Here is a 24384-nt window from a genome sequence, read left to right on the forward strand (position 1 = left end):
AAATGAATGGATGCCCATCAATTGGAGAATGGCTGGGTAAATTGTGGTATATGAATGTTATGGAATATTATTGTTCTGTAAGAAATGACCAGCAGGATGAATACAGAGAGGACTGGCGAGACTTACATGAACTGATGCTAAGTGAAATGAGCAGAACTAGGAGATCATTATACACTTCAACAACGATATTGTATGAGGACATATTTTGATGGAAGTGGATTTCTTTGACAAAGAGACCTAACTGAGTTTCAATTGATAAATGACGGACAGAAGCAGCTACACCCAAAGAAAGAACACTGGGAAACGAATGTGAACTATCTACATTTTTGTTTTTCTTCCCGGGTTATTTATACCTTCTGAATCCAATTCTCCCTGTGCAACAAGAGAACTGTTCAGTCCTGCAAACATATATTGTATCTAGGATATACTGCAACATATCCAACATATATAGGACTGCTTGCCATCTAGGGGAGGGGGTGGAGGGAGGGAGGGGAAAAATTGGAACAGAAATGAGTGCAAGGGATAATGTTGTAAAAAAATTACCCTGGCATGGATTCTGTCAATATAAAGTAATTATTAAATAAAAATTAAAAAAAAAAAAAAGAAATGTAACTGCAAACAAAGAAAAAAAAAAAAAAAGAAATATAAGGAAGCAATTGACAAGCTAGGACAACAGCAGGCCTTTGTTAGAGCCCAAGGTGCTGGGGGCTAGATCATCACCAGAGAAGAGAAGGGTGGGGGAGGGAGTATACAAGAGATGTTACAGGGATGGAAAGGACAAGATTTGACAGCTGATTGCATATGTGAGACAAGAAAGTGAAGTGTCAAGGATGACTTTTTGAGGAGGATGAGAGGATGGTGGTACCTTAGGTAGTAATAGTGACATTAAGAAGAGGGTAAAGATAATGAGATCAATTTTGGACATGTTGAATTTATATCCACTTTGAAATTTCTAGTAGGAACTTGGAGATGTCACATTATAGGTCAGCAGAGAGATTAGGGCTAGAGAAGTAGATTTGAATCTACATGAGCAGTAGAAGTATAGAAGATTGACAAAATACATTATTCTAGCACTGGCTAGCAGTGTCTTTAATTCTGGCTTTGTTTTTAAAAATTGATAACTGGGTACAGCTAGGTAGCTCAGTGGATAGGGCACCAGCTCTGAAGTCAGAAGGACCTGAGTTCAAATACGGCCCTAAGCACTTAATACTTTCTAGCTGTGTGACCCTAGGGAAGTCACTTGACCCCAATTGCTTTAATTTAAAAAAATTTGTAACTGTAGACAGTTATTTCAAGATAGGTCCAGTGCATAATTTTATTAATAGCCTGAATTGTGTATGACATGATTGGGTGTAATTTCTAAAGTATCACTTGACTCCAAAGGTTATTAGCTAAGAACAATGGACTAAGTAAGGTGAAATGTATTAGAGATAATATAAAAGTACTTTGTTGTTACTTAGTTGTTTCAGGCCTCTTCATGTCCCCATTTGGGGTTTTCTTGGCAAAGATACTGTATTGATTTGCCATTTCCTTCCACAGTTCATTTCACTGTACTCTGAGTAATCTGAGGCACATAGGTTAACACAAGTTAAGTGACTTGCCCAGGGTCATACAATTAATGAGTGTCTGAGGTCCAATTTGAACTCAGGAAGATGAAGCTTTCTGACTCCAGGATAAGCACTCTGTCCAGGGTGTCATCTAGCCATCCTGTAAAATTCTCCATTTGTGTTAAGAGAAAAAACTACAAGTGAAGAGGAAACATGGGAAGATAACAGTTTAAAAAAGATCTAGAGATTTTAATGAGCTATAAATTCAGTATTTATCAGATTGACATGGCAACCAAAAAAGCTAGTTCTATCCTTGATGTTTAGTAATATGGTGCCAAAGGAGCATAAATTTAGAATTGAAAGGGACTTTAAAGGCACTGATGTCCACTTCTTCATTTTACATATAAGGAAACTAATTGACTTAGCTGGAGTCACATAGCTAGTGTGTATGTCTGAGGCAGGATTTGAATCCATGTCTTCCCAGTCCCAAATCCAGTACTCCACTTGCCATTCCACATTCCAAACAAAGGAACTGAAAACTCTTAGAGGACAGAACTTGCATTCTTTGTTAATGCAACTGCATCTGAATTATTGTAGTAAACTTTAAGAAGGGGACAAATACAAAAAGAAAATTGTAGATGATGCCATATAAGCATAATCTGGATAATTATCTTCATGTTTATCTGAAGAGGTTCTATGGGGGAAGCAGCAATAGACTTGTTCTCTTAATCTACAGAGGTTAGAACTAGGAAGAGCCAAAAACTTGGGATCTGATGTAAGGAAAACTTAACACTAGTGACTATCAGTGTGGCTTGTATATGTGTGAAAGTGTGGGCTTCCTCTCTAAGGCTTTCCAGCCGACTTTATTTGACCACTTGTGGATGGTAGTGGTTAGAGATACCTCCAGGTTAGGGATGGATTGGCCTGTTTGGTTTCCAGTCTCTCTTAAGACCCTGAAATTTTGTGATTAAGGACACAGTGATCTTGTTTCATAGGATTCTGTTTTGTTTGGGATGCTTCTATTTTTTATGTTGAATTAGCACTATCTATACTGGTATAGTAAAAAAAGAAAAAAAAATTCATTGTTCACAAGGCAATTGTTGTAGGAAGATGTAAGGATATATCAGTGCAGGTTCATCACCACTGCTGGAAAAAAGTCAAAGGATCTTTTCCATGATGAGTTAATGTCAATAGACTTGGCACTACCTTTCAGGATTTCTGGGATGATCAAATAAAATAATATTTATAAAAATCATTTAACATAGTGCCTTGACATATAGTAAACACTATATAAATGCTTATTTTCTTCCCCTAATAATAGAAACTTAAAAGGAGGAGGGGGAAAAGTTTCCTTTCTACTGCCCACTCTCTGTAAATAGAACTACATAAAATATGGAACAAAGTAACCCTTATTCAGTGGTCAAGTGAGATAAAAAATAGATCAGTAGATTAAACTTTTAGAAAAACTAGCTAAGAACAAATTTGATGTTAGATAACTATTTTTATGGGTTCTATCCAATTTAACCTTGACAGTCCCCTCTTTTTGCTCTATACTGTTTGGCTTTATACAGTTTGAATGACTCATCCTACCACCCTTTCTTCCGCCTCCCCTTAGCCAAAGAACATTGAATATAATATAATAATTATAGTATAGTATAGTATAACACAAAGAAAATTTAATTTTGAGAGCTCTTCAGTTATATGATCAGTTATTGTACCACAGACCTCTGGGGACATATTAATGTAGCTATGTTTTCAATAATATTATTAGCTCTCTATTGTGATATGAATAACTAACAAAAAAAAGCTTATATGGCAACATGTAGATATATAGAATGATTTTGGTCATTGTATGAATTGAACTAGATTAGAGCTTTCCAAGGGAAAGAAATATAAATAACTCTTTATAATTTAAAGAATACCTTTGCAGTTAGGCATCGTTAATATGTTGTCATTTAAAAAACAGCTGGGGGGGGGGGGAAGAAATTAAAATTTAACTTGGATTTCTCTTCATGTCCACAGGATCATAGGATCATAGATTTTTGATCTGGAAGGGACATTAGAAGCCATTGAGAAATTATTTTCTAGAGATTGTGATTATTAAAAAAAACATTTGGGAGAAACATGAGGAACTTCAGGGAACTGTGATCTCTGAAGTGAAACTCAAAAACTTAATACTTACTTTTCAGTAAGTGTCATTATAAAACTTATTCTTATCAGCTGTTTTTGAAACTTTGTGGATCAGAATTATGCTGCTAAATGATTAATTATATAATCATTTAATCTACATTTATTGAATAAATTATCTTTCCAGTTCTATGCTGGTCATTTTATATAGTGCCAAATTTGACATAGTCCTTAACAGGACTCAAGTATATTATAATCAGTTAGACAAGTTTAACACAGAGGAAATAGAAGAAAATAATACATAATTAAATGCCAAAAGTACTCTAAAATATCAAAGAAATGAAAAAGATTACTTTGAACTGGGAAAGTAGTGGAGTGGTGGGAGATCTCTATCATGAAAGAGAATCCTACATATATGTATGCACACACACATGTTTACAAGTACTTAATAATGAACAAATGTTTAGAGATCCAAATGAATATGGAAATGATTCTGAAATTTTTTGATCTCAGACTCTCTACTCTAAAAAAAAATTATTGAGGATCTTTCCCAAGAACTTTTTATGTGGATTTTATCTATTAATCAGAAATGAAAACACTTTTTGATCATTTAGACATCCTGAAAGGTTCTCAGATCACACTTTGAGAATTTTGTATTCAATGGTTGGGAAGGAAATTGGAAAGTAAGATTGGACGGTTACGTTGAAACCAAATTGCATGGAGGGCCTTGATAACTTTCAGAGAAATTTATTTTTTACATGATAGATGATAGGAAGCTCTTATTAGGAATTCTTGAGCAGAGAAATGTCAGATGGAAACTATTCTATGAAGTTTAGATTTGTGGTATGTTAGATGCATTTGAATGGGGTCGGGGGAGGGAGTCAAGGGTGAAGGCTTCTCCAAGAATCTAAACATGAGATACTGAGAATAGTAATAGTAGGAATAGAAAGAGTGATGGCTATACAATTGTGTTTTGAAAGAAGAAACAAAAAAAATTACTGAATGTAATAAGATATAAAATTAAAAAATATATTTTGGGGGAATAAAACCCATGTGAATTTTGAATTGTAAGCAAACTAGTTCTTTATAAAAGTCTTCCATTTATAGAATTAACATGAATAAATAATTCAAGTAAATCAAGATACTAATCCAAAGCTATGGTCCCTCTCAAATAAGGTAATATATATTCAAATAAATTTGCTTTTTTCTTAACTATAATTTAAACTTTTTTGAGCTTTCTGAATTATAAGTATACTAACTAACATAGAATTGCTTCCATGAGATTAACTTTAATTCATCTTATACTACTACTGTTTAGGAAAACCAGTCACCTAAAAATAGTTGGTATTTAAATAATTCAGTGACTTCATATTCCTGAATTTTACCAAAATTCATATTGAATTTTAAGTTCCATTTTATAAAATAACTTATGAGCATGTGATTGATTATACAAGATGACAATTGATACTAAAAAGATATGTGTATGTAACATATACATATACACAGTTACTTTGCTTCTAGGATTTGATGGTATACATAACTTTCATAAATTCTTTTTTTTTTCAGGATTGTAGAGTTCCAGAAATAGAGCTTTGCCCACAGGCTGATACAGCATGTTGCCCTGTTTATTTGCAAAGAGCAGTTGCCAATTTAGAAGAACTTAATTTACCAAGATCAGTGTCATTTGCTGTGAAGGCAGGAGTGTAAGTATTTATGTATCTTCGTAATGGTGACTTTGGGAATAGGAAAGAGATAAAAAGCCAGCTTGAAGTTACACACACTTGTCTGCAATATAGCCAGATATTTGTATCTGCTTTTCTGGCTAGCTAGGTGAGTCTCAACAAATAAATTTAAGACTTTATGTGACTTTGTTCACTGTCTTGGTATTTATCACACATAATTATAGAAATCCAGCTTATAGGACATAGTCTTTTTAATAGTAGTGGTGATGGAGGTGGTGGTGGTTACTTTTATATAGAGTTTTAAAATTTACAAAATATATTCTTCACAATACAATTTCAAGAGTTCTCCATTTTACTAATGAGGAAATTGAATCTTAAAGAGATGAAATGTTTGTTTATAGCCACGTAGCTATTAAGTGGTAAATCCAATACAAAGCCTAGAAGTTTTCCCAATAAATACAAGAATAAAGCAACAAATGTACCTTTTCCTCACTGCTATTTGAAATAGAAACATCAGCAAATTTAACAAGGCAAGAGATCAGGGAAAGATGTATAGTTTTCCTGGATGTTAAATTTAACTGTATTATTGGAAGTTAGTTAAAATAGATTCAGTGACATTCAGTAATAATTTGTCATCTTGGAAAGAAGTCTCCAGGGGAATACTTTTAAGGGATTTTTCCTTGGCTTACTGCTATTTATCAATGATTCAGATAAAAGCATCTTGAATTCATTGATCATACAACACAAAAAGTGGAGAAGAATAGTTAACACAATGCAGTTGAAAAAATTAAGCTGAATCTAATCAGATGAAATTTAAGAAGGATAAATGTAAAATTATATCTACATTTTTAAAAATTCAGTTTCAGAAGTACAAAATGAGAAAGGTTTAGTGTAGATAGACAAACTCATTTGGAAAGCCTTTGGGTTTTAATGAACTTTAGGTCTGGAATGGTATAAAAGTGAGATATGGAAGTACAAAAAAGGGATGAAGACAGAGGAAGGAGGGAAACAAATATCTGTTTTAAAATATTTGATAGGCTGCCTAAGAAAGAGTAAGTTGAGATGTTAAAATAAATGAAATCAGTTTCATGTAGAACATCTTATAGAGGAAGTAATTTTTTGTGAAAGAGTTGAACTAGATAATATTTTTGGTCTGTTATAACTCTTAGAGCTTGTGATTTTGTTATGTTTTTAAAACATAATTTTATATTTAACATATATAATTAAATTATATGTAATATATTAGATTATATTTAATATTTTAATTTTATGTGATAGTATACATTTATGTGTGTGAATAAAAAAGCTGTTATCTTTCTAAATACATTTTAAGATCCTTGAGGGAAGAGGCATGTTTTATCTTTTTAGCTTCCTCAAGACCAGTATTCATGCAGTATTCATTTTAGAGAATATTTGTATTGATTTGTATTGATATTATAGAATTTATGACTTGTGGCAGTAAAATTCATTATCCCATCCTTTTAGAACTTGTATCAGTTCTAGGTCTCCTAAAGTTGCTCAAAGTTGTAGTTTACAATTTGGAATAATCACGAGGATTTCTGGAATTCGAGTTGATACAGAATCTCTTCCAGTTAGAAAAGAGGAATTTCTGGTCACATAGAGCTTAAGACTCTTAAGAATGCTAAAGAGCTGCTTCAGTCTATCAATTACATTGTTGGGTCTTAATTGAATTTGAACAGCATTTGAGGTTGGTGCTATTTCATAGCTTGTTCTTGAGTTAGCTAAGATAGCAGAGTATTAGGAAATGTTACAATGGATTTTCCACTAAAACTCATTCACACAGAGCTAGAAAATGAATCAAGTTTAATTCTGATGGGAAAACCAGAAAAAGTCATAGTGAGTCTATCTTGGGTGAAGGAAGACAGACAAGGGAGGTCAATGAAAATGGGAAAGAAGCTTGGACCAGAAGGATACTTCTTAGGGCAGAGAACTCCAGCACCCAGGAAGAGGTTGAACATCAGGGAGAAAAGATTCATATTGGGTATCCCTAGACCCATACTGGGGTAGTCAGAAGAACACAGTTGTCATTTAGCAGCTTTATTGTCCTCTGTCACTCCTACATAAGAGAGTTAGAATGGACTCAGAAAGAAATCTATTCATGAAAGTAATATTATGGATAAGGAGGGTCTTGGGCTGTGTACAAAGGAAAACGTTCATAAGAGAATAGAAGCAGTTTGATTCGGATCCTGGACAGAACTCAGAGAAGATCTTACAGCATCTAGCCCATCTTGTAGAGAAACGGATGAGGCAGAAAACCCAGATCAAAATGAATCCTATACTTCTGTTACTTTGGACCTACAGAAATTTCTAGATGATTGATAGGAGTTGAGCCCAGCAACAGTTTACTCTTACATAGACTCAAACATAGGTCATTTTTGACCTATAGGTCAAATAGGAGAATTCAGGTAGAGTGCCAGTGATCAGACTTTGCCCTAGATCACAGACCACTTTGGGAGCAGTGATGCTTGTAGATCTCTCGCCTTGCCTGAGATTGTAGAATTATACAACATTCAGTACCCAAAGAAAGCAGCGCAACAAGACCAGCACACTTGCCTTTAGAAGTATAGCAAATCCTATACCTATGTGAAGTCAGGAGGGGAGGGGAGAGGAAGCTGGAATAACAAGCCACCAAAAAAAGAAATCCACCATAAGACACAAACATAGAAAAGGAAAATGACCCAAAACTACAAGCAGAGTCTTAAAGAAATACAACTTGGGCACAAAATTCAAGTAGAATTTCTGGAAGAGATAAAGCAAGAAAAGAAATTAATTATGTTATGAATTAGAAAGATGAAGAACAGCTTGTCACAAGAGATACAAAAACCTTGCCTCAACAACAAATATCCTGAAAATTAGAATGGACCAAATTATAAGTCACCGACTTAATGAAGCAACAAGAAATATTGAAATAAAGTCAGACTAAAAATACATAAGAAAATGTAAGGTAGAAAAAATTAAGGAGAAAAAAAAATCAAAGAATCATTGGCTTATCTGAATTCATTAACCAAAAAGAGCCTAGACATCCCATTCCAAGAAATCTTAAAATTGCCCAGATGTCTTAGAACCAGAGGGGTAAAATGAAAATAGAAAAAATTTATTGATAGTCTCCTGAAAGAAACTCAAAATGAAAACTGCCAGTAACATCATAGCCAAAATTCAGGGATTTTTTTTCTTTTTTCTATGGAGGCCAAGGAAAGAAATGGGGAGGGGGAAAAGATTATAAAATAAAATTTAAAAATCAGATATTATTCCTTAAATTTTCTAGATGCAGACTGTAGCTCTGAGTATAAAATTCCCAGAATGTGCATTTAATGGGCATTAGATTTTTGGCACCTCTTCCCATGGATCAGAATAGCATATGTTTCATGACTTGAGTATAAGTCTATAGTTACATTTAATATTCATAGCATCTTTGAATTAAAGTTGTGACATGAATATTGTTAGCAGTATGAAAAATCAAAAAATAAAAAATGATTCTTTTGGTAAAATTATGTGAAAGAAAACTTAATTCCATTGATTTTCTGTGTGATATGCTCATCTTAAACTTTATGTTTCTGCTAAAGTCCCTGCATTTCAAAAACTAGCTATTTCTAATTTCTTCCCAAAAGAAAAGTTGTAGGATGCAGAAAAGGAACTTGGAACCTCTTCCCTCAAATCCCAAATCAAGAGACAAGCTAATTGTACCAAAGAGAGGCAGGGAACTCCTTTATGATTATGTACGCGGTTTAATAATCATAATGGATTACTTACAAAGAGGTTTTTTTGGGGGGTTGCTGCCAATCAATTCATTGGATCCCTGCAAAATACTCCAAATAATCCCATAGTAATTAAAGAAAATAAATGGAGGAGCGCAAATTTATGTAATTAAAGAAAATAAACAAAGGGGTAGCTCAAAGCATCATTACATTTGTCATTAGGAATTTGCATTATGCTTAGCAAGCAGTTCTAATTTTGGATCAGGGTCCCAGTGTGCATCACACTCAACCCCCTTGAGTGACTGCCTAGACACCAAAGGTTATGTGGTAGATACAGTGAAGGTTATGTTCTACTTGCAATAAGTTGTCTTGGTATAGCTTGCACCTAGTTACTTATCCATGTTACAGCTTCCAAACCAATAGAGGCCTCACAAGGTGGTGAGCTGGTTAGTTTGAGTAAGTTCCTAGACACACACAAGGTTTTTTGCTAACCACAGTAATCTTGGCTTTCATTCCAATAATGTGTCTTTAATCAATCAGGACCCCATAAAAGCTAAGGAACTATGTGTCCTAAACTCTAGATCCACTCAAAGATCATCTTATGAGAGACATATAAATGTTAATGTATATAGACATATTGGTTACTACTATATACTTAAATTGGAAGCACTTTTATTGGTATCTGTGCCTGATTAACTCCCATTTTAGATAATATTGATTCTTTTTTTAGATTTTCTTTTTTAGAGGGTGTAATCTATTAATAAATTATAACAACTTTTAAAATATACATATGCATCAGAAGTAATGGAGTAAGGAACATATTTCTCTTCATTATATAGAGTTCTTTCCATGTGTCAGACATAGTCCTGTTAGACTGGATTCAATTAAGTAAAGATGGTAATATTGTGGAAAGTAATTAGCATTGTAAGAAGTGATCAGAACCAGCTGATGCTTCTTAAATGATCTTTTTTTCATCCAGTCAGACTATGAGAGGGCTGGATTAATAGCCATGCCCATTTGATATCATACCTGGCTCAGTATAGAAAACTGATTCTTTAAGGTGACTATGCTGAATAGTCTGTCACATAATTGTCTTAATTTTCAACTCCTGTGTATCATATGATAAGTTCTCTCATATAGTCGTGTAGTGAATTTTATGTGATTCAAAGCTGAGCACTGATGAGGTTAATGTAAGTTAATGGCAAACCTAATGAAGATGTTAGATGACTATCTCAATGTTGTTTGATTTAGTGTAATAATTATATTGTTTAGTTACACTCCTTTTGCCTCTAGGTTATAGGTTCTTAATAAATACTTTTTTTTATTGATTGATGGTTCTTAAGTGATTAGAATTAAAAACTTTTGAGATATAAATGTTAATGCTAAAATTTTAATAATTGGTTTTTGTGAGGTGTTTTAAACTTGGTCCAACACACCCCTAAATTAGCTTATTAATTAATTCATACATTTACAGTCAAAATAAAACACATTTATTTTATAGAATTGGGGGGGGGGAACCCTGAAATAACAAAATTCATTTGGAGGAAGAAGAAGTCAAAAATATCAGTGGAGTAAATGAAAAAAATATGAAGAAAGGGGGCTTAGTAGTATCAGATCTTAGATATCACAACTAAGCATTTTTGCCTTCTTTTTTAGTTGGCTTGCCTACCCAGATGCTAATTTTAAGGGACAAGTGACAGTTCTGGAAGAAGGTCATGGACTCTTTGAGATTTCAGCATCTGAAATGAAATCACTGCATCCACTTCAAATGGTGAGCAGATTTCAAATAATAATAAATTTTCCCAAAGAGAATTTATGCCTTTTCCTCTTCCCAATAAATCAATAGTTGATATTCTTCTGTAGTTTCAAAACTAAATAAGAACAGTATATAAATGGCTAGAACATTAATATTAGTAATTTGTATGTTTAAGTCCCCACTTAGTGAACATGTTATATTATAGTGTATTTTATTATTTTACCTGAAAGATAATAACTATCTAAATTACATGCCCCTAAATTAATTAATTTACTCAGTGCCATACCAGTCAGGCTATCAGAGGACTACTGTATAGAGTAAGAAAAAAAATAATGAAATTCATCTGGAAGCACAAAAGGTCAAAAATATCAAGGGAATCAAATTTTCCAGAATATGAAGAAAGGAAGCCTAATAGTATCAGATCTCAAAACTATACTACAACACTGATCATCAAAATACTGTTTGTTGAGAGAACTGTATAAATATGTACACATATATTGTATTTAAGATATACTTTTAACATGTGTAACATGTATGAGACTGCCTGCCATCTAGGGGAGGGGATAGAGGGAAGGAAGGGAAAAATTGAAACAGAAGTGATTGCAAGAGTCAATGTTGAACAATTACTCTTGCATGTATGTTCTGTCAATAAAAAGCTATAATAAAAAAAAATACTGTTTGTTGGTACTTTATAAAATGATTGATAGAATGGTTGATTGCAATCTAGTGGTTGATAAAGATCCCAGCTATTGGGGCAAGAGGAATTCAAGATAAGCTTAAAATATATACATTCTTCAGACAAAAACAAATTATTAGAGTATGTAAGAAATTACTTGTGTCAGATCTCTATTTAGGAGATGAATTCATGATCAAGCAAGAAAGGTTCACAAGAAATAAATGAATTATTTTTATTACATAAAATTAAAAAGCTTTTGCACAAAGTAAGTCAGTGCTGCTAAAATTAAATTAAAAATTGCAGTGAGTTTTCACTAATAAAGATCTCATTTCTAAACTGGAGAATTGAGCCACATTTATAAGAAGAATTGAGCCCCAGTTGTTAAAGAATCAAACGATATTAACAGGTCATTTTTAGCAAATCTATCAATAGTCAAAATGTTCTCACTAATAATTTAAAAAATACAAGTTAAAACAATTTTGAGGCACTATCTTATAACTATTAGATTGGCTAAGATGACAGAAATGACATGCACTGTTGGTAGAACAGTGAAATAATCCCATCGTTTTGGAAAACAATTTGGAACTGTACCCTCAAAATTATATAAAACTGCCTATAGGGGCAGGTAGGTGGTATAGTGGTTAGAGCACCAGCCCTGAAGTCAGGAGGACCTGAGTTCAAATTTGGCCTCAGACACTTAACACCTTCTAGCTGTGTGACCCTGGGCAAGTCCCTTAACTCCAGTTGCCTCAGGGGAAAAAAAATCTGCCCATCTCTTCACTCAGCAAAAAGATCAAAGAAGAGTACTTAGCATAGTGCCTGGCATATAGTAGGTGCTTAATAATTGTCCAATTGGTTGATTTAAAGAGGAAAAGCATCCATATAAAAATACTGAAGTAACTCTTTTTGTTAGAGGTAAAATATTGGAAACTGAAGGGAGGGCCTAAAGAAGGTATGGTACATGAATGTGATAGAATAACATAAGAAGTGAAGGAAATAGTTTCAGAAAAACCTGGGAAGACTTATATGAACTTATGAAAAATAAAGCGGAACCAGGAGAACATTGTAAACAATAATTGCAATGTTGTAATGATGATCATTTATGAGAGACTTAGTAACTGATCTACCCAGTGACCCACAATACTTCAACAATACATCTAATAGTAGTATTGCTAGGTCAAAGAGCATGCAGTTTTATAGCCCTTTGAGCATAGTTCCAAATTGCCCTATAGAATGATTGAATAAGTATACCACTTCACCAGTAGATCATTAGTTTAATTTTCCCACATTCTCTGTAACATATATCATTTTCCTTTTCTGTCTTATTAGCAAATCTGATAGATATGGGGTGATAGCTCAGAGTTGTTTAATTTTCTTTAATCAATAGTGATTTAAAGAATTTTTTCATATGCATGTAGATAGCTTTGATTACTTTGTCTCAAAACTGCCTGTTCATAATTTTTGGACATTTACCAATTGAGGAATCACTCTTTCTATAAATTTGACTCATTTCTCTAAATATTTGAAAAGTGAGACCTTTCTCATAGAAATTTGCCTAAGACTATTTTATGGAGAAGTCACAGAAGACAAACATTCCCATGGAGGAATGAAGAAATGATAAAAGAACACTTTCAAAGTGTCTTTGAAGAATTTTGGAATTGATTGTGAGATGGGAAACACTGGGCCAAAACCATTCAGCAAAGAGTGTCCACATCAGAGAAGGCATTATGTTCTATGAGCAAAACAGAAATGATAGCTCAAAAGAAATTGTGAGGTGAACAATTTAGAGCCATTCAGATATTCATAGGAACTATTTTGCCTGGAAAATGATAGAACTTTCTGAGCCAATGTTAGTCTTATCAGCCACAGCTGGACACATTGTACTTTGACCCCAATAAGTGTTATCATTTTGGTCCTTTTGGAGAATGAAGGAGAAAACTAAATCAACCTTTTTTTCAGTTTCCTTTGTCTGACTCTTTGTGAACTCATTCAGGGTTTTCTTGGTAAATATCCAGGAAGGCTTTACCATTTCCCTTTTTCAACTCATCTTATAGATGAGGAAACTTAGGCAAATAGGTATAAGTGGCTTGCCTACGATCACACAATACATGTCTGAGACCAAATTTGAACTTGAGAAGGTAAGTTTTTCTGATTGCAAATCCAGTACTCTTTATCCACTGTATCACCTAGCTATAGCCTATCTTTTAGTATCTTTCTTGACTCCTTTCTTTACATTTGAATTTCTGCTCAGCTGTAGTCTTTCCATCAAGACTAAGAGAGAGAAGTGTTTTGTTTCATTATATCAGTTTTTTTTTTTCCTACATAGAATTACATTGTTTTCCCAGATAGGTTATTCTTAATTGTAAAATAATCTTTATTTCTTTTGAAATAGTATTCTAAGCCCTCTTCTCTTTGATGGCTAGAGCTGCCAAGATTTCTATGAGCCTTTAATTGCAGGTAAAATTCAACATAAATGCTTGAGGGATATTAACTTCTTGCTCAATTTATAATTAAATCTACAAGTCATTTTTATTAATTTCAGATTGTCATACAATTTATGAATCACAGATAGTTCCTTTATATAAACTTATGCTTATAGACATGCATGTATCTATTTCATTTTAAATTTTTTTTTTATCCTTAGGGTGGATTGAAGGTGGAAATGCCTATGAATTTAAGAGTAAGTATTGTCTACTCTATGACTTGCAGAGAGCTTTTTCTCTTTATCCCTATTTTCTACAAAGTGCCTTCCCTTCTAAGGATATCTTTCTTCCTGCATAAATCCTGTTATGTACAAATTTAGGTATATATTATCTCCTTCATTAGAACATAAGCTCCTTGAGGTCATAGACTGCTTTTTTCTTTGTATTCACAGTGCCAGGTAAATACAATGCCTTGGTTAAACTCGGAATTGAACAGATCTTCTGTTTCACCAGAGCAGAGAATTTATTACTCTGCTGCTTTTAATATATCCCAAAATGGCATTAATATTATTCCAGGTTGTTATACAGACAGCTAAGTTATATAATGGACAGAATGCAGGACCTGGAGTGGGGTCTGTGTGATCATGGGCAAATCACTTCATCCCTATCTGCTTACTTTCCTAAGCTGTAAAATGAAGAAGACAGCATCTGCCTCCCAGGGATATGATGAGAATAAAACAAGACAGTTTTTTTAAAGCACTTTGTAAATCTCAAAACACTATACAAATATTAGCAATATTATTTTGTTACATTATTGATTCATATTCACAAACTGAGATGGATAGGATAATGAACAGCTAAGAAGACATGTCCTGCAACTAATTAGAACCATGGTTCTGGAGTTTGAGAAGAGTCGAGACTTAGTAGTTATCCTTATAGAAATTACAGTTGTGTCCATGACAAGTAGATTAGCTCTCTTAAGAAATCCAATGTGGAAAATGAAGATCAGGGGACTGAGGACAAGATCACATTTCTAAAATAGAATGAGAAATGGAAATGAGAGTAGTAACTAAAGAGTTTGGAAGAGAAATAAGACCTAAATAGAATGGTATAAAATAAAAATTATATCTTAAGGAGAAAATACCTATTGTTGTTCTAAGATAAAAAAAAATAAGCAAGTTATTGAAAGTTTGAGATATGGTTTTGTTTTAAGTATATCTTTTCTTAGGATGAATTAATTACAAATAAAAGTAATTTCAAGGTAAAGGAGAAGAAAGACTTTGCTTCTAATATTTTGATGTATTTCTTACAATTGGTTTACTTTAATAATCCCCCTAGGCATGATCCTTAGACTTCAGCAGACACCCATATAAGTCTACATTTGATAAAAGATTAAGAATCCCTGCCTTAGATACTTAGCTTTTAAACCTGCAGTCATTTTTGACTGATTTTTTTCTCTTTGTAGCATCTTTCTTTTCCCCTCTTCTACTCTATCCATTTATCAAATCCTGCTCATTCTGCCTTCAAATATTTATTTTATCCCTTTTCTTCCTTTCCATATGGCAACTATTGACTCTTATCATCTTATATCTAGACTGACTTTCTCTGCATCTAAACTATTCTTCAACTCCTTTCTAACCTGAACTTTACTAGAATAGTCTTTCTAAAACACAGCTTTGATTGTGACACAGGTATGATCACATCATCCTCTCTGCCTTACTCCAGTCACAAAACTTAAATGAGTGACTTCCAATATTTTCCATAAAATAAAATCCAAGTTACTTAACTTATATTTAAAGCCACTATCATCTAACCCCATTCTCTATTCCTAATACCATCTCTCCTATTTCTTTTCTATGCATATCTTAAACTTTAGCCTTATTGAACTGGTACCTAGTGCTTAAATATACCTTCATTTCCTTGCATTTGACTTATCCTTCCCACCCTTAGGTTTCTATTTATTAATATTCTACCTATTCACAAAGACTCAGTTATAATGTTATTTCTTCATGGAGGCTTTCTTGTTCTTCTTTCCTTTAAATTTCCATTCTCACATACTGCCTTATATTAGTTATTTTGTATACATGTTAACTCTTCTCTTGGATTATTAACTCTTTTTCTAGGAATATGCCTTCAATCTATTTCCTAATTTAAGCACATTCTATAATCTTGATTCATAATTGCTGAAGAAGTTATTTAATGGTCTTCAGGAGACACTTATTCTTTTTACAAGAACTTTTTCATTGATTCTATCACTCTGTGTCCACAGCTTTTCTCCTAATTATCTTGGAGTAGGAGACTAATCTAATTCTCCTGACTGAAGTGTAGAAAATTGTCTTAACTAGTAGTTTTTCATACCACTCAGCTCTTCACATGTTGAGTTCTATAGGACAAGAGATATATGAAACAGCAGAAACTGTTTTCTGAAACTGACCATGATCTGTTCTGTTTTTCTTATTCAACTCTTAAATAAATGCCTGAATTAAATTTAACAAATATTTATTTACTACTTATGGTAAGCAGGGTTCTCAGCTTGTTGCTAGCAGTATCAAGATAAAATGACTCAGGCTTTGCCCTTAGAAAGGGAGGCTACATCCTAATGCTAAAGACAGGACATGCACAGATCAATATCACATAAGTCAGATCAACAAACATTTATTAAATGCTTGCTGTGTGCTTAGACACTGTGCTATGTATAAGGTAGGGAGTGGAGGGAAGTTTTGTTGAATGAGAGAGCAATGACTGCAAGGAATAGCCATACAGGAAAGCTTTGAAAAGAAGGTGACTCTAGTTAAATCTCAAAGGAAGATAAGAAATTTGAAAGGCAAAATATAGAGTTCCTTCTGCTCTGGGAATAGGGAGTGGTGCTAAAGCATGAGGCATGAGATGGATTGCTATTAAACTAGTTTGGAATAAATAAAGAAAATGATAAGAAAGGAATAATATGAAAATAAGGTGGGTAGGTACATTGTTACCAGATTCTTGAGGCTCTTAAGTGCCATGAAAAAAAAAATGTACTTTTCTAAACAATAGGGAGCCATTCGAAGATTTTTGAGCAGTGCAATGATATGATTAAGGCTGCTTTTAGAAGTCTTTTGAGGCAACTGCATGAGGAAAGAAAGACTAAAGGAGAAAGACTAGAGGCCAGGAGAGCAATTAAAGTGCTATTAAAATAATATAGACAAATAGTAACATTATTATGTAGCAGATGCTTTAGTAGAATCTGACTGATAGTATTGGGGAGGGAAAGACTGGAAGAAAAGGGTAAAGTTTTAAAGATGTCTCTGAAGTTTATGAACCTGGGAGATTAGGAAGATCCTCCACAAAAATTAGGGAAGTTCATGGGAAAGGTAAAAAATAAGGTATTTAATTTTGTATAAATTGAAATGATTAAATAGATATGTAGCTTGTTGTAGATGAATTGGATAAAAGAGAAGAAAGGATTCATTATAAACTTGAAATTAGTTTCTTAATAACTTCTCTTATTTTCTTTTTATTTTTGTGATTTTTTTTTAAATTTTAAGATGATACAAATAGAGGAAAATTTCACATAATTACTCTCTTCTGAGTAGTATAGTCAAAAGGACACTGGAATTGGAAGGAACCAGAGTTCAGATCCTGCTTTGGTTAACTTGGATTTCTTTGAGCCTCATTTTATTCATTACTTAAACTTAAGCACTATTACGGGAAATTATACAAAAGTAAACAAAAATGAAACCAATTTTGTTCTCAGTGAGCCTTAGTTTCTACATCTGTAAAATAGGGTTGATACCTCGAGTCCCTAATTAGGTTGCTTTGTAGATCAGATGAAATCATTTGCCTAAAGTGTTTTGCAAACGTTAAAGCATTACAGAAATATAAGCTATTACTATTTCCAGTAAAATTCAGCATAAGGTACACTGTCTTTTCTAAGTTCCATCCAAATACTCTTATCTTCTAAAGTTCTTCACTTAAAAAGTAAGGCTAGGGTAGTGCTTTCCCCCCCAATATATTATTAGAGCACTGCAATATGTAAATATAATGAAATGTTAGCTGTATCATATAGATGTGCCTTTATGATGCATAGTGTTGTTCTTTTCTAAAATATAATGGTTCTCTGGGAGGAGGTTTTGGGGGGTGGGGGAGGGGGAGACGTGGCTTCTGGAGGCAGCCTTAGGTTCAGTTCAAAATAATAATCATCTCAAATGCAGCCAGCTGTTAAAAGTTCAGTCCTTTATTGTTTCTTCCAAAATATCCTGGTTAGCTTTCTTAGAGGCCTCTCTGCTTGGTTCCAAGAGCTCTTGTGCTTGTCCTTTGCCTCTGCCAGCTTAGCCTCCAGCTCTCTCTGAATCTTGGTTCTGAATCTCCCTGCGTGCTTCCAGGCTGAGGCTCTGAATCTCACGACTGAATTCTGGCTCTCAATCTCCTCAAATGACTCTTCGCTAAAGCTCCAAGAGCTTCTTTATATATGATCTCTTAAAGCTGTGAACCCAAAGGTTGACTCCTCCTCCGAGAGAGTGGGATTGTGGGTTCTATGACTTGTGAATCTCCCGAACTTGTGAACTAATGTGAGCTAGTGTGAGCTAATGTGTGGACTCTCAAAGGTGTAATCTTAAGAACATAAGCATTGTTTCTATCAATTCCAGTGAGTTAACACCTTGTTTCAAGTTCTGGCCTATACAATGATGGTGAATTTTGGCTTTTAAAATCTTTTATCTTGTGGTGTTTATTATCTTTATCTTGTCTCCTTTGATTTAATGCCTCTTTAAATTTAGTAAATGTATGCCATTCTGCACATTAAATATCTCTCATTCTTGTTTAAGGTGATTATATATGATAAAACACATTTCCTTGGACAGGCCAAGGAGTTTAATGAACATGTAGATTCTGTCCCAGAGCTTTTCAGAAATGAAGAGAATTTCTTTGGAATTGCATCAATTCGTGTCATTGGTGGAGTGTGAGTAGTGAATTTACAGTATTAGTTTTGTGATTTTTCATGTGTTTATTTTATATATTCTCATGTGTCTATACTGCACATGTCACCTTCCTTTATATTTCTATATAATAAATTTAAATTTATTGAGAATAGGGGGTTGTTTCATGTTTTATTTTGTATTTTTAGTGCTTAGCACAGGATGTATTTGGTTGGTTGAATGTAGTTTATTTTTTTAATGCAATTTCCTTTCAAATTGTAATGACTTTGCAAAATCTATTTTCACTAAAGTTTTTGCACTAAATTTTTAAAAATCCTATGAAAATAATATTCCAGTTGTATTCATGTATCATTTGGTAATTAAACACAATAAAAAAGACATTTAATAACATATTCATGAAGCCCTCTCTTAAATTCAAGAGATGATTTTACTTACCTAATTTCTGTGTTGCTTACTGGTTTTATTTTTATTGGCTATTTAACTTACTTGAGTCAGGTACTAATTTTGCTTCCTTCTAGTTTCTTGTCATCTTCAATAGTGATGCCAATATGTTTTACCAGGAAATGTCTTAGAGCCTTACATTTCTTTAAAGACGTATATGATATTTTCAGGTAAAATATATTGGTATCACTATCAGAGATGACAAGACTGCAACCAATACTTCTTCCTGCAAAGCAACTCAAACTTTCCTAGTTATTTTACCTGTTTCTTCCCAAATAGCAGTTTATGTTGACATTAAGTAGTATCGTTTGATTATCTTTGGATTCATTATAGAAAACCTTAAGCTTGAACTCATGGGTATAAGTGATTAAAAACAGGAATGACCTTCCAGGATTTAATTTAGTAGTAGTTGTTTCCTTGTTTTTATTTGTATTTTTTTCATAACATGATTCCCATTTGTTTTGAAACATAATAGTGTCAGATCACATTTCAAAAAGAGATAGTTGTGTTGTGTGCCTACAATTAATTCCTTGTTAAGGAAAAACTTCATGGCCCTGAGGATTATTGTTTTTAAGCTGAAAGAAAGCTAGTGTTGGTTTGTAGGTTTAGATTTGTAATAATTAAGGTTTTTTTTTGTTTGTTTGTTTCCTTATTATCCTCACTGACTCCAGCTTTTTTAACTGTGAAATTTGTGTTATATGCATCTCTAGGTGGGTTGCCTATGAAAAAGAACATTTTAAAGGCCAACAGTTTCTGCTTGAAGAAGGAGAATATGAAGATATTAGCACCTGGGAGACATTGAATAGCACTATATTGTCTTTCCGGTACTTACAAGCAGTAAGTTTTCATTGTTTTTCTGTCTTTGTTTTCTGATTTATTTTATTGTTCATCTTTGAAAATCAGTCATAACTTTGTATAGATTAGAAAATTATAAAATGTTATTGACATCTGAGTATCATGAAAGTGAAATGCCTAATTCAGCATATTATTTGCTATATTGTCATGATATATTTTGGAACATATATTATGTCTTAACAAATTTGAGTATATTGCCATTGATTTCTCAGGATGCTCAGAGAGACAGATCTTATCTACCTAAAGGTTATGAGTTTACAATAATTTGTCTTAAAAACACATCATAACCGGGGCAGCTAGATAGGACAATGGATAGAGCACCAGCCTTGAGTCAGGAGGACCTGACCTCAAATGTGTGTAACACTTCCTATCTGTGTGTAAATTCCTAAACGTATACCTAGGAACAACTAATTAAAGCAGACTTCAAAGTGGCTATAGAACCTGCTTCTGTGTTTTATCCTTCAGTGTTTTATCTCTTTCTTAATTTGAGAAATTCCAGACTATGAAGAAATGTAGACAAATAATGGAAGTTTGTGTGTGTGTGTGTGTGTGTGTGTGTGTGTGTGTGTGTGTTCTTAGACATTTCAGTATAAACTAGAAACTACTTTTGTCTGAAAGAAATATACTGATAAATACAATTTAGAAAAGTGTATTTCTTTTTCTTGGTGGTAGTTCTTCATCTCTTAATTGAAGACAAACTTCATTTTTGACGGATATTCTGTAGATTTTCGTTGTTGCATCAAGTCCAGTTTTCTGGTTTTGGATTTTTTTTAAAGATGCCACATATATATGTGTGTGTATATATATATATATATAGATAGATATAGATATAGATAGATATAGATATAGATATAGATATAGATAGATAGATAGATATAGATATAGATATAGCTATAGCTATATATATAGATATATATAGATATAGATATATATAAATATATATAGATATATATATATATTTACTATATTATTCCTCCTAAGGGAGGAGGATAAACCTCCTTTTGAAGGAAAGTGAAAAAATGAGTAATTCAGGAAAACCAACTCTCATATAAATATAAGGCATTTTCTATACTCCTATGCAAATCCTCCCCCCCCACACACACATCTCTCCAAAGAAAAAGGAGGTACATTGTCAATTCTTTTGTATCTGGTCCAGAATTGTTTATTATAATTACACAGCATTCAGTTTTGTATTTTGTTTTCCATTTCCAATTCCTTGCATTATTTTATCATTTCTTATGATAAAGTAATATTCATTACATTCACATGCTACAATTATTCAGCTGTTCCTACCTGATTAGACATATACTTTATTTCTAATTCTTTTGCTTTCACAAAAAGTTAGGCTATTAATATTCTATTATATATTTGACTTTTTTTCTCTTTGAATGCAGTGATCTCTCTAGGTCAAAGCGCATACAACTATTATCGATCACTTTTTTAGGACAGTTTCTGATTGTTTCCTGGGATGACTGGCAATTTCACAATTTCACGTAATGCTGTTCAGTTTTTCTGTTAAAAATCAAGCAGATTCCCTCTGGATCAGATAGATTTACAAGTGATTTCTTCCAAACATTTAAAGAACAATTCCAGTACTTTATAAACTATTTGAGAAAACAGGTAAAGAAGGAGTCCTACCAAATTCCTTCTATGGTATAATATGGTTTTAATACCTAAACCAGGGAGAGCAACAGAGAAAGTGAACAGGCTAATTTCCTTAATGGATATTTGTAATGGGCTGAGCCTTGAGTTGATGCACTGAGGTCCCAAGCACATGAGGCTAAATAGTAATTGGACCATGCTCTATTAATATATAATCTTGGAGAAAGAATGGCCCCCGCCCACTCTTTGTGCAAGTCCTGATGTGTTGTATAGTAAAATGTGTTGTATTGTAAAATGATGATTTTGGTGGGTGGAGGCAGGGGAGTGGAAAAGGAAGGGGAAGGAGAGACTTTTGGGATTGCCATTGCCACGGTTTGCTCAGCTCAGATCTCTCTCTGTTAGCTTTTTTTTTTTTTTTGCCATTGCGACGACCTTTCTGTTTGTTTCTCTTCTTCTTTTTGCTTTTTGCTGAGGCAGTTGGGGTTAAGTGACTTGCCCATGGTCACACAACAAGGAATTGTTAAGTGTCTGAGGCTGGATTTGAACTCAGGTCCTCCTGACTTCAGGGCTGGTGCTCTACCCACTGAGCCATCTCCTCCCCTTCCTTTCTGTTTGTTTTTCTTCTTCTTTTTGCTTTGGCAGTTGGGGTTAAGTGACTTGCACATGGGCACACAACCAGGAATTGTTAAGTGTCTGGGGCTGGATTTGAACTCAGGTCCCCCTGACTTCAGGGCTGGTGCTCTACCCACTGACCCATCTCCTCCCCTTCCTGACGAAACAAACAGGAAGCCAGCTAGCAGAGAATGTGGGCCTGAGCTCTCCTCCCCTTCCTTTTCCACTCCCCTGCCTCCATCCACCAAAATCGTCATTTCCTATACAACACATCAGGACTTGCACAAAGAGTGGGCGGGGGCCATTCTTTCTCCAAGATTACATATTAATAGAGTATGGTCCAATTACTATTTAGCCTCATGTGCTTGGGACCTCAGTGCATCAACTCAAGCCTCAGCCCATTACAGATATTAATACACAAATTTTAAATAAAATATTAGAAAAGAGATTATAGCATTGCATTCCAAACATCATATGTTATAACTACAAATAGGCTTCAGATCAGGATTGCAGAGCTGGTTCAAATATTAGGAAACCTCTAAGCATAAATGGCAACATCAATAACAGATGTCATATTATATCAACAGGTTCAGAAAAAGCTTTTAACAAAAACAGCACTCATTCAGTTAAAAACACTAGAATAATGTGTAGGAATAAATGGAAACTATCTTAAAATGGTAAGTGGTAATTGACTCTCTCACTTAAAACCAACTCCATGTTACCTCCCTTTCTAGATTTGTGTTATAGACATTAAAAGGCAAAAGAGGACATATGTGTACAAAAAAGACACTTTTTGTGGTGGCAAAGAATTGAAATTGAGTTGATGCCCATCAATTGAAAAATAGCTGAACAGTTTGTGATATATGATTGTGATGGAATATTATTGTGCTATAAGAAATGATGGGTATAATATCTTCAGAAGAAACAGAATAGGGGTGGAGCCAAGATGGTGGAGAGTACACATGCTTCTTTCTGAACTTCTTCCTGAATCCTCAACTAATTACCAAAATCAGCCTTTGAATTAGAACTAATTCAGTTCTAGACTGGCAGAATTTGCAAATATTGGGAGTACAGCAAATTAAGAGCAGAAGATAATTTCGAATATTGCCAGAAAAAGTCTATTTGGGTTGGGCATGGAGGGAGACTAGGCGCAGGACACCAGCGCATGCTGTGCAGACTCCAGACCGGGTGCGGTCTCTACTGCAGTGCAGACTCTGTGTGTTGGAGAATCTACAGGGAGGACTCTTATCACAGGACTCTATCCTAGTTGCAAGACAGTAGATCAGTAGAGAAGTTATAAAACATCTAACACAAACACAAAAGGTATAAAGAGTGAACCCCAAAGCACAGGAGTCTCATGGGACCTGGCCACACCCACCCAGCACTGGGAGTGAATCAACACAATACCAGCACAGCCACTGCTGCTCCAATGCCACTTCACTGGTACCTGTAGAGGAAGCTTGGAAAACCTTCCTCGCCCTAAAAGCAGATCCCAACTTAAAAAAAAAAAAAAAAAAAGGTAAAGTAAACATAGTTTCTATGGTGAAAGAAGAACAGCTTTCAAACCCTGAGGAGGCTAAAAGCAGATTATCTCCAAATGAAGCCCCAAAGGGTGATATAATCTGGAACCCATCACACAAGGCTCTCCTAGAAAAAATTTAAAAGGATCTCAAAAAGAGAGCTAGAAGAACATTGGGGAAAGGAAAGGAAAACTCTGAAAAAAGAGTTTGGAAAAGGCATATAACTTATTTAAAAAAAAAATAGATTTGATAAAATGGAAAAAGAAGACAACTCCCTAAAAACAGAATTTGTGAAATGGAAAAGGTAAAAACTCCCAGAAAAACCAAAGAAATCATAGATGAACAGTTGCAAAGAGAAATGAACAGAATCAACACATTGTATATCATAAAAGCAATATGGTAAGGATAATCAGCTGTGAAAAATTTAGTGCTTTGAGCAAAACAGGGATCCAAGACCATTCCAAAGGACTTAAAATGAAAACTCTAAACTTCCAAAAGGATAATTGTTAAATTC

General features: G+C 33.8%; 1 protein-coding gene across 2 annotated transcripts in view; it reads left to right on the forward strand.

The window, feature by feature from the left end:
* CRYBG3 (crystallin beta-gamma domain containing 3) overlaps positions 1 to 24384 on the forward strand; it is a 119616-nt gene that overhangs the window by 61843 nt on the left and 33389 nt on the right. Inside the window, exons 8-12 of one of the 2 annotated variants that reach the window (XM_051984386.1) lie at positions 5241 to 5377; positions 10729 to 10843; positions 14149 to 14184; positions 18730 to 18863; positions 19992 to 20118. In XM_051984386.1, coding sequence (XP_051840346.1) covers positions 5241 to 5377; positions 10729 to 10843; positions 14149 to 14184; positions 18730 to 18863; positions 19992 to 20118 — 549 coding nt within the window. Of the gene's footprint in view, positions 1 to 5240; positions 5378 to 10728; positions 10844 to 14148; positions 14185 to 18729; positions 18864 to 19991; positions 20119 to 24384 lie in introns of those variants that run through there. The other variant, XM_051984387.1, reaches the window with a different exon arrangement.

Source organism: Antechinus flavipes, chromosome 3, assembly GCF_016432865.1.
Source record: "Antechinus flavipes isolate AdamAnt ecotype Samford, QLD, Australia chromosome 3, AdamAnt_v2, whole genome shotgun sequence".
Lineage (NCBI taxonomy): Eukaryota > Metazoa > Chordata > Mammalia > Dasyuromorphia > Dasyuridae > Antechinus > Antechinus flavipes.